At 38.1% G+C, this 10,000-nt stretch overlaps 1 protein-coding gene across 8 annotated transcripts in view; it reads left to right on the top strand.

The window, feature by feature from the left end:
• Positions 1-10,000, top strand: part of LOC132140097 (citron Rho-interacting kinase-like) — a 71,126-nt gene that overhangs the window by 54,762 nt on the left and 6,364 nt on the right. For 4 of the 8 annotated variants that reach the window (XM_059548920.1, XM_059548918.1, XM_059548917.1 and 1 more), the window contains 12 exons: positions 516-653; positions 1,319-1,499; positions 2,295-2,386; positions 2,497-2,601; positions 5,867-6,036; positions 6,758-6,799; positions 7,260-7,340; positions 8,507-8,642; positions 8,734-8,873; positions 9,459-9,551; positions 9,638-9,746; positions 9,828-9,956. In XM_059548920.1, coding sequence (XP_059404903.1) covers positions 516-653; positions 1,319-1,499; positions 2,295-2,386; positions 2,497-2,601; positions 5,867-6,036; positions 6,758-6,799; positions 7,260-7,340; positions 8,507-8,642; positions 8,734-8,873; positions 9,459-9,551; positions 9,638-9,746; positions 9,828-9,956 — 1,416 coding nt within the window. The remainder of the gene's footprint in view (positions 1-515; positions 654-1,318; positions 1,500-2,294; positions 2,387-2,496; positions 2,602-5,866; positions 6,037-6,757; positions 6,800-7,259; positions 7,341-8,506; positions 8,643-8,733; positions 8,874-9,458; positions 9,552-9,637; positions 9,747-9,827; positions 9,957-10,000) is intronic. The other 4 variants (XM_059548922.1, XM_059548921.1, XM_059548916.1 and 1 more) reach the window with 2 other exon arrangements.

The following is a 10,000-nucleotide window of genomic DNA, read 5'->3' as shown; positions in this document are numbered from 1 at the left end:
CTGAATGATTTCTGAGAAGGACAAAGTCTGGAGTAATGGCGGATAAAAAAACAACAACTTTGCATCGCAGGAATAAATTATACTTTTAAAAGTATATTAAAAACATTAGAAAATGAATAAAAAATGCATTAAAAAAATAATTTAAATCGAAACAATATTTCAACAGTTTTTCCGTATTTTTGATCAAATTAATACAGGCTTGATGAGCATGATTAATGTTAAAAAAAAAAAAAAAAAAAACACATTAAAAGTCTAAGTGATCCCCAAACCTTTAAATGCTAGAAGCTAGCTAGATTAGATAGCTTAACTTTTTCATCAGAGTCGTCGTGCTTCTAAAGTAAATGAATGTTGGAGAACAGACCAACAGCGAGTTTCTGCTCTCATCTCAGACCTGCATGTGATTGCTCAGATGGACTCGTGCAAGCCCTTGCTCTGCTTCTGGACTGTGATGAGTTTTGTTGTAGGCTGATTTGTCTTTGACGATAATGACTAACCAGCTGACTCTCTGTCTGTAGAGTACGGGCGGCGCGTGAAGGAGCGAATGCATCACAACATCCCGCATCGCTTCACCGTGGGGCTGAACATGAGAGCGGCGAAGTGTGCCGTCTGTCTGGACACGGTTCACTTCGGCCGACAGGCTGCCACCTGTCTGGGTACACACACACACACACACACACACACCTGAATGTCTAATAATGTGGTTGCATACACCACCATTCAAAAGTCTGTAGTTGGTAAGATTTTGAAAGCTTTAGAAGCCTCTTCTGATCACCAAGGCTGCATTTATTTGATTAAGAAATACAGTAAAAATGTGAAAAAATATTATGATTTAAAACATCTGTTTTCTAAGTGAATCTGTGTTAAAGTGTAATTTATTTCTGTGATGCTCCGCTGTATTTTCAGCATCATTCCTCCAGTCTTCAGTGTCACATGATCTTCAGAAATCATGAAAATATGATGATTTACTGCTCGAGAAACATTTCTGATTATTATCAGTGTTGGACACAGTTGTGCTGCGCAATATTTTACTGGAAACTGATGCATTTTATTTTTCAGAGTTCACAGATTAACAGAAAATTCAAAAGAACAGCGTTTAAGTGAAACAAAAATCTTTTTGTATCATGTCTTTCCTGTCATTTTTCTTCAATTCAGTGCATTCCTTGATGAACAAAAGTAGAAAGAGAAGTCTTACTGACCCTAAAATTGCACCTATTGTTAAAAGTTTCCCAAAACTTCTCAAAAAGGTCCCCTAAATGAAAGAATCATTTTTCAGTCTCTCTTTCCTCTCTCATCTGGTGTGGTGTCTTCTCTCGGTCAGAGTGTCGTACTCTCTGTCACCCCAAGTGTTCCCCGTGTCTGCCGGCCACCTGCGGTCTTCCTGCTGAATACACCACACACTTCTCTGAGGCTCTGTGTCGGGACAGATCCAGCTCCCCAGCGCAGCAGGTCAAAGAGGCTTCGGGTCACATGCGTCTGGAGGGATGGATGAAGCAGCCCAGGTGTGTGTTCGGCTCTAAACATCAACCAATTATCTGTTCATTTATGACTGCCTAGCTCTCATTTAGGATCATGAACATGCATGCAAAATCCCTTTTACAAGATCAAATATAAAAAATCTCAAACTTATTTTGTTGCACCTTGTTCTCATTTAGTTTGTTGAATTAACTAACGCTTTGTATACATTTAAAAACAAAACTGAAAGAGAAAACTGAAAAATGTTAACTCAAATCCAATGAAAACACAAAATATAAAAGTACAATTGAATTCAAAATACAGACAAAAGCTATTAAAATAACACTGGGTTAAAGGTTTGTTTTTAGGTATTTTATGTCAGTTTCTCATCTTTTATAAATATATAATACAAATAAAATAAAATTGTTTTTATATATATTTTATTTTTATATTTTGTTTTAATTAAAACTTTAGCAAAAGCAACATTTTACTGGTTTTTATTAATATTTTAGTTTTTATTTGTATATTTTTATTTAGCAATTTTGTCTTTATTCTTTCCTCTATAAAGATATATTCATATGCAAAAAAAAATGCATTGATAGCATACATTTTTATCAGTTTAAACATAATTTTGTTGAGAAATGCCTTCTGGAAAAAAGACAGATGTTGACTTTTTCTGTTAACTTTAAAGGTTTTATTGTTTTAGCTGGTTTTTGTTGGTGTGATTATTTAGCGGTGGATTATATGGAATCAGTTAACAGCAGGAAGTCTTACCCAGATTGTGCGGTGGATCATATCAGACGTCCTGTGACTGAGCGGCTGGTTTTGGTGTGTGTTTGTAGGAACAGTAAGAGAGGGCAGCAGGGCTGGGAGAGGAAGTATGTGGTGCTGGACGGGACGAAACTGTCAATCTACGAGTCTGAGCCATCCGAAGGTAGACGATCACTAGTGTGCTGTGAGCTCTGCTTTTGCTGTGCTTCCTGAACTCATATATATATATGTGTGTGTGTGTGTGTGTGTGTGTGTGCGTGTGTGTGAGTTCAGACTCGGTGAAGCCGCTGGAGGAGTTTGAGCTGTGTTTGCCGGATGGTGAGGTGATGGTGCACGGAGCCGTCGGAGCCTCGGAGCTCATCAACACGTCCAAATCAGGTTTGAGAATTATCACATAATAATTTCATACATGCATAAGCTTAGAAACAAGGTCGGCGAAATATCATGAGCTTTAGTTTTTCATCTTTTAGTCTGTATTAATAACAGGGAAATTGTAATATATTTTTAATTTCAGTTGCTCAGTCACATTTTATGAATTTTTACAAGGCATGAATTTTTACGAGGCATAATGGGGGTCATTTATAAATCTGCTGTTGTCAAGAAAAAGTTGCGCCGGGGTCTTCCTGTGCATTTCCTCCAAAAATAAAAGTTGAGAAATGCAAGAACTAGGGCTGTAGCTATCGAATATTTTAGTAATCGAGTATTCTACCCAAAAATTCCATCGATTAATCGAGTAATCGGATTAAAATGTGTTGTTGCTTATTTAAAGTGCAATATTAATTATGCAAGAGAAAATAAGACTCCTGGGTCTCTTAAAATAAACAACTAAGTTTCCTTTTTAGAATTTTTTTATTTTATTTTTTAAATGCATAGAATGCAATGCATACATCAAAAATAAACATTTAATTATGACCCATTGTTTCTATGTCTGTACTTGTACTGTGAACAATGACAAGAAATTTTGACAGATGAATTAAGTGCGTTTAAGTGCCATTCAGTTGGGGTTTTAAATAAAGCATTTTCTGAGATGCACATTAAACACATAAAACATTAATTTAATTTAGCTTTTAATTATTGAAAATTAACCTTTTAGTAAACAAAGGGGATTTACTATTAAAAATAAAACATTGAAGAAATGTTGTGAGATTAAACCTTAAAAAACATGTTTGATTTATTTTTTTAGTGGTAGGCTATGTACATTCTGCTGAACAATAGTCTTTAACAGGACTTTTATTTTGACGGGTTGACGTACCTTTACAGTTCTGTGTATGTGATGTGACGCTAGTTTTACTCAAATCAAACGGTCAAGTGCTCATGAAGTGACTGTCAGAGCAGTTCTGGAGATGTTGTTCATGTGTTCACGTCTTATTTAGTGAGAGGAAAGACGGTGAAATCACCGGAGCGTCACGCGCGCTTCAGTGTGTGTTAATAAACGAAGACGTGCTTCTGCTCCATTCATTAACAGAGACACGCAGAATTCATATTTAAATAGTCAGTTCCGGCTTAATATTTACAGCTATTAGTCCATATCGTGATTTGATGTAAGTGCAATGACCTATTTTTAATTAATTCATTCATAATTTGGCAAATTCCGTGCCATTCCGCGTTAAACTGTAAATTCCATTTTTATGACTGGATTCCGTGATTCCCTCCATGTTTTCTGCATCGCGGAAATCATAGGGCCCTAGTTAAAGTATGTTAGCTCTATCTTGCAGTGGACACACGCCACGACGTTCTCTTTACGTTTGCACGCGTCCTCAAATCAAAACACTGCTGACTCCTTTCAGTATGCGACTTCGGACGCAGCGTTTGTCTCCTTCCGTTTTGTGGGTGACGTAAACGCGTTGTGTCACATTAAAAAAATCATTGCGAAAGAACCTGACGTGAGATTTAAAATAAATTAAAAGAGGCTTCGAGGCAGAGGAATTTGCCTCGATCATTTTTTGTAATCGAGTAACTCGAGGAATCGTTTCAGCTCTAGCAAGAATGCCATTTAAATTCATAAATGATAGTCTTGTAATTCTACTGTTGTTCTGTAAAATAAAGTAAAAAGTATGATGGTAATAATGATAATAATCATTAGAGCAGCTCTGTTAATACTTTTCTTATAACTTTCACACACATTAGGATCTGTAATATTTTCTAATGTTTAAAAAGAAGTCTCTTCTCAGGAAAGCTGCTTTTATTTAAAAACAGCATGCCTTATTCAATAAGTGGGTCTGATGGCCAAAAAATATTAATTTACTAGCTTATTAATTTTAAGTTATATTGTGTTTTTGTTGGTGTAATGTCTGCTAGAATGTTAAAAAGCTATAGGGTTATTATTTTAAATTATTGTTTTGTAATCGATTTTTTCTCATCAACATATTATTGTTTTTATTCATATTATTTATGAATAATTATCATTTATTCATCATTTATTCATAAATCTTGTTGTCATTAAATTTTTTGCAAAAGCATTATTTTACTGGTTTTATTTAAATTTTAGTTTTTATTTGTTTATTTTCTGTTTTCATTAAAATTGTAGCAATTTTAAAGTGTTTTGTTATTTTTATGAATTTATATATTATTTTTTTTTATATAAACTAAATAAAGTGAGTTTACATTAGTTTTTTTCAAACAATGAATGCTTTATGTTAGTTAATAATAATACCTTTGATTCACATGTGGTTGTTTGTCATATTTACAGTATTTAAATACCTTTAGCAGATTTTCAGCCACAATCAGCACATACTTTTGTCTTTTTTTTTAATGTAGGCCTCATCTTTAGTCATTATCACCAGCTTTATTTAAAGGAATGCTAATTAACTTTATTTTTTCTTCCTGACGTGATTATAGAAATACTCTGTAGACATATATTAGTCAACAAGGTTAAAAGTGTGTGATACTGAGTCTTTATCTCTGATCGGATCAGAATTGTGTCATTAAACGCGTGTGTGTGTGTGTGTGTGTGTGTGTCTGTGTGTGTATGTGTGTGTGTCTCTGTCTGTGTGTGTGTGTGTGTCTGTCTGTGTATGTGTGTGTGTGTGTGTGTGTGTGTGTGTGTGTGTGTCTCTCTCTGTCTCTGTGTGTGTCTCTGTGTGTGTGTGTGTGTGTGTGTGTGTGTGTGTGTGTGTGTGTGTCTCTGTGTGTGTGTGTGTGTGTGTGTGTGTGTGTGTGTCTCTGTGTGTGTGTGTGTGTGTCTCTCTCTGTCTCTGTGTGTGTCTCTGTCTGTGTGTGTGTGTGTATGTGTGTGTGTGTGTGTGTGTGTGTGTGTGTGTCTCTGTCTGTGTCTCTGTCTGTGTGTGTGTGTGTGTGTGTCTCTCTGTTTCTGTTTGTGTCTCTGTCTGTCTGTATGTGTGTGTGTGTGTGTGTGTGTGTGTCTCTGTCTCTGTGTGTGTCTCTGTCTGTGTGTGTGTGTGTGTGTGTGTGTGTGTCTCTGTTTCTGTTTGTGTCTCTGTCTGTCTGTATGTGTGTGTGTGTGTGTGTGTGTGTCTGTGTGTGTGTGTGTGTGTGTCTCTCTCTCTGTCTCTGTGTGTGTCTCTGTCTGTGTGTGTGTGTGTGTCTCTGTCTCTCTCTCTCTGTCTCTGTGTGTGTCTCTGTCTGTGTGTGTGTGTGTGTCTCTGTCTCTCTCTCTCTGTGTGTGTGTGTGTGTGTGTGTCAGATATCCCGTACGTGCTGAAGCTGGAGTCTCATCCTCACACCACGTGTTGGCCGGGTCAGTCTCTGTACTTCATGGCTCCCAGTTTCCCAGATAAGCAGCGCTGGGTGGCTGTTCTGGAGTCAGTGGTGGCCAGCAGCAGAGGATCGCGAGAGAAGAGCGAAGCAGACTCGGTGAGTGAACGCTTGCTTCAGGAGATCTTCATTCCTCCTGTGTCTGACGTGAAGCGCTTTGACTGATGCAGCTTCCAGAGATATTGAAGGACTCTTCCAGCAGGCTTTAGTTTACTTCATTACTATCTATTTTCACATCTATTTGATAATATATAATTAATATAGTTAATAATTAGTGTTTATTAATATTGTCTATTTTTTTAACTTTGTTATGTGCTTTTGTTTTTCTTAATCTATATATTTAAAAAAAAAATTATTACATTTTATTTATTAGTTTTTATATTTTAGTTAGTTGGTAATTAACAAAAACTTTTAGTACTTCAGATTATTTTATTTCAAGTTTTCCAAGTGGTATTTATATATATATATATATATATATTTTCAATTTAACACAATTATGTTAACAGTAATATTTTAATATTTTTTAGATACTATTATAGTATTTATTAATATAATTTAAATCAGATTCTATTTTCATCTTAATTTAAAAATTGTATTTTTCTATTTTATTATTTTATTTGAATTTATTTTTATTTCAGCTTGAGTAATTTTAGCACTTCAATTTTATTCCAGTTAGTTGCCAAGGCAAGTTTTTCATCTAATATTAATATTTTATTTGATTTCATCATTATTTCAATTAACAAAAATAACGTTTTATAGATCCAATACTGGACATTTTTCTTCTTTCTGCACATGTAATGTGATTTATGTTATAATGTAGGCCGGTGTTAAACGTCAGAAGACTCTCTCACCGCTGGTTCAGGTAATCACATGATTGTGTGAAGCGTATCACACACACTCGCTCTCGTGTGTGTGTGTGTGTGTTACCCAGCATGCACTCTGTCTGGTGCCCGTGCCGCTTGCATCATCAGACCGTGATGTCACGTTCTCATCTCTGCGTTCCTCTGAATGAACCTCGCTGCACAACACACCAGTGTTTCCTGCACTTCAAAATAATCCACAACAGCAGCACGACCAGTGCAGTCTGATTCACAAACAAATGACTCTTATGAATCAGTTCATTTGAATTGAATCATTGAATCACTCAGGCTTCGTTCGCATGGCAAGCTGACGTGCTCGTTCAGTGCTGTGTACTTGTGTGTTTTTTACGGTTTACATGAAATGCACACACGCTCCTGTAGGAAACAACAAACGTGCTTGGCTTCAGTGTTAATAACAGCTGTTGTGTTGTAATGTCTGGTCTCTGTCTGTCGTCTGAACAGAAGCTGCTGGGAAACTCTCTGCTGAAGCTGGAGGGAGACGATCGGCTGGATATTAACTGTACTTTACCATTGACCGACCAGGTACAGCACAGGAACACCAATAATACTAATGAGTTATACAAGTAAAACCCACAGTCTATGCATTACTCAACATTGTGAAGAAAAAAAAGAAATCCACCACCTACACATCAATCAGCATGGTAATTTTTTTAAATAAACTATAATAAACACTCACCACCTATACAGCATTTATATAAAAAAAGGAAATAATAATAATAATCTTTTGTAACTATATACACTACTGTTGAAAAGTTAAGGGTCAGTGTGTTGTTAACACTTTTTCTGAAAGAAATGTATTATTCAGCAAGGATGTGTTCAATTGATTAAAAAAGTGATAAAGACTTGAGAGGTGTTATAAAAGATTTCTATTTTAAATAAATGCTTTTCGTTTTAAACTTTTTTATTCATTTAACAATCCTGAGCCGACAGCAAAAACTGTGTCCAACACTGATAATAATCAGAAATGTTTCTTGAGCAGTAAATCATCATATTTTCATGATTTCTGAAGATCATGTGACACTGAAGACTGGAGGAATGATGCTGAAAATACAGCGGAGCATCACAGAAATAAATTACACTTTAACACAGATTCACACAGAACACACTTATTTAAATAGTAATATTATTTTACAATATTAAATTTTTTTTCTATATTTTTGATCAAATAAATATAGGTTTAGTGAGCAGAAGAGACTTCTTTAAGATGTAATGCGTGTGTGTGTATGTGTGTGTGTGTGTGTGTGTCTCTCTGTGTGTGTGTGTCTCTCTGTGTGTGTCTCTCTGTGTGTGTGTGTGTCTCTGTGTGTGTGTGTGTGTGTGTGTGTCTGTGTCTCTGTGTGTGTCTCTGTGTGTGTGTGTTTGTGTGTGTGTGTGTGTGTGTGTGTCTCTCTGTGTGTGTGTGTGTGTGTGTGTGTGTGTGTGTGTGTGTGTCTCTGTGCGTGTGTCTCTGTGTGGGTGTGTGTGTGTCTCTGTGTGTTTGTGCGTGACTGTGCATGTGTGTGCGTGTGTGTGTGTGTGTGTGTGTGTGTGCGTGTCTGTGCATGTGTGTGTGTGTCTCTGTGTGTGTGTGTGTGTGTCTCTGTGTGTGTGTGTCTCTGTGTGTGTGTGTGTGTGTGTGTGTGTGTGTGTGTGTGTCTCTGTGTGTGTGTGTGTGTGTGTCTGTGCATGTGCATGTGTGTGTGTTTCAGATCGTGCTGGTGGGCTCAGAGGAGGGTCTGTACGCTCTGAACGTCATCAAGAACTCTCTCACACACATCCCGGGACTCGACTCTGTGTTTCAGATCCAGGTCCTAAAGGAGCTCGACAAGCTGCTCATGATCACCGGTCAGTGTGTGTCTCTGCTTCATGTGTGTGTGTGTTACTGACAGGTGATCGTGTGCTGTTAACCGTGTGTGTGTGTGTGTGTGTGTGTCAGGTGAGGAGCGTGCTCTCTGTCTGCTGGACATTAAGTGGGTCAAGCAGTCTCTGGCTCAGTCTCATCTGCCAGCGCAGCCGGATCTCAGTCCTTACATCTTCGAGGCGGTGAAGGGCTGTCATCTCTTTGCTTCTGGAAAGGTAAAGTCCACCTGCACACAGTACATGATGCTCAGACTTTAACCCTCAAAAATGAACGAACACAAAGTGAAAGTCAAGTCTGTCGTGCGTGCATGAATACAAACACAAAATTACACATTTGCATGAGAAAAGCACAGAAAAACACACGACAGTGAACTGTGACATAAAACAAACCACGTTGATAGCTGTGTTTAAACTAAACTCATTTAAGCTTTGACATTTAAGAGCCAGAGGACATAAGCACGCGTGCAGTGAGAAGATTTGTGCGTGCGTTTATCCGAAGCGCGCAAATATAAGCTCTCTCTGAAGTATTGTGTTTAAATGGACAAATTCAGACAAAAATGATGTAAAAATGCCCGTCTTGGTAAGTGTCCTACAGCAGACATAGCCCTGCTGTATCAGTGCATTCTCTTAAAGTGACAGTCTTTATCTTAATCGAACAGCAACAACAAAGAAATCACTCACTGCTCTTGATTAAAAGCTTTTATAACTTATTACTTATTAACTTAATAATGAGGACACGTGTATGTCTGTTTATCAGTTGTCTGAAACTGAAGCGTGTGTGTGTGTGTGTGTGTGTTTCAGATCGAATCGTGCATGTGTATCTGTGCCGCGATGCCCAATAAAATCACCATCCTGCGATTCAACGACACGCTCAACAAGTTCTGCATCAGAAAGGTGACACATAAGACCCTCCTCATGCACATCACACACACATGTTCATTCCTCCCTGCACACACGTGTGTGTGTGTGTCCCTCCACAGGAGATCGAGACGTCTGAACCCTGCAGCTGCATCCACTTCACCGGATACAGCATCATCATCGGCACCAACAAGTTCTACGAGATCGAGATGAAGCAGTACGTGCTGGAAGGTGAGGTGACACACACACACACACACACACTGCTGCGCTGCTGCTGATCAGCTGAACTCTAGTGTGTGTGTGTGTGTTCAGAGTTCCTGGATAAGAACGACGTGACGCTGGCCTCGGCTGTGTTCGCCGCCTCGTCCCACAGCTTCCCCATCTCCATCATCCAGGTGTCCAGCGCGCCGCAGAAGGTGGAGTACCTGCTCTGCTTCCACGGTGCGTGTGTGAGCCGTACGAGACGCTGACGGTGTGTGTGAGTC

The sequence above is a fragment of the Carassius carassius genome, chromosome 4 (assembly GCF_963082965.1).
Source record: "Carassius carassius chromosome 4, fCarCar2.1, whole genome shotgun sequence".
In the NCBI taxonomy this organism is placed as follows: Eukaryota; Metazoa; Chordata; class Actinopteri; order Cypriniformes; family Cyprinidae; genus Carassius; species Carassius carassius.
This window is presented reverse-complemented; position numbering and strand designations above follow the sequence as displayed.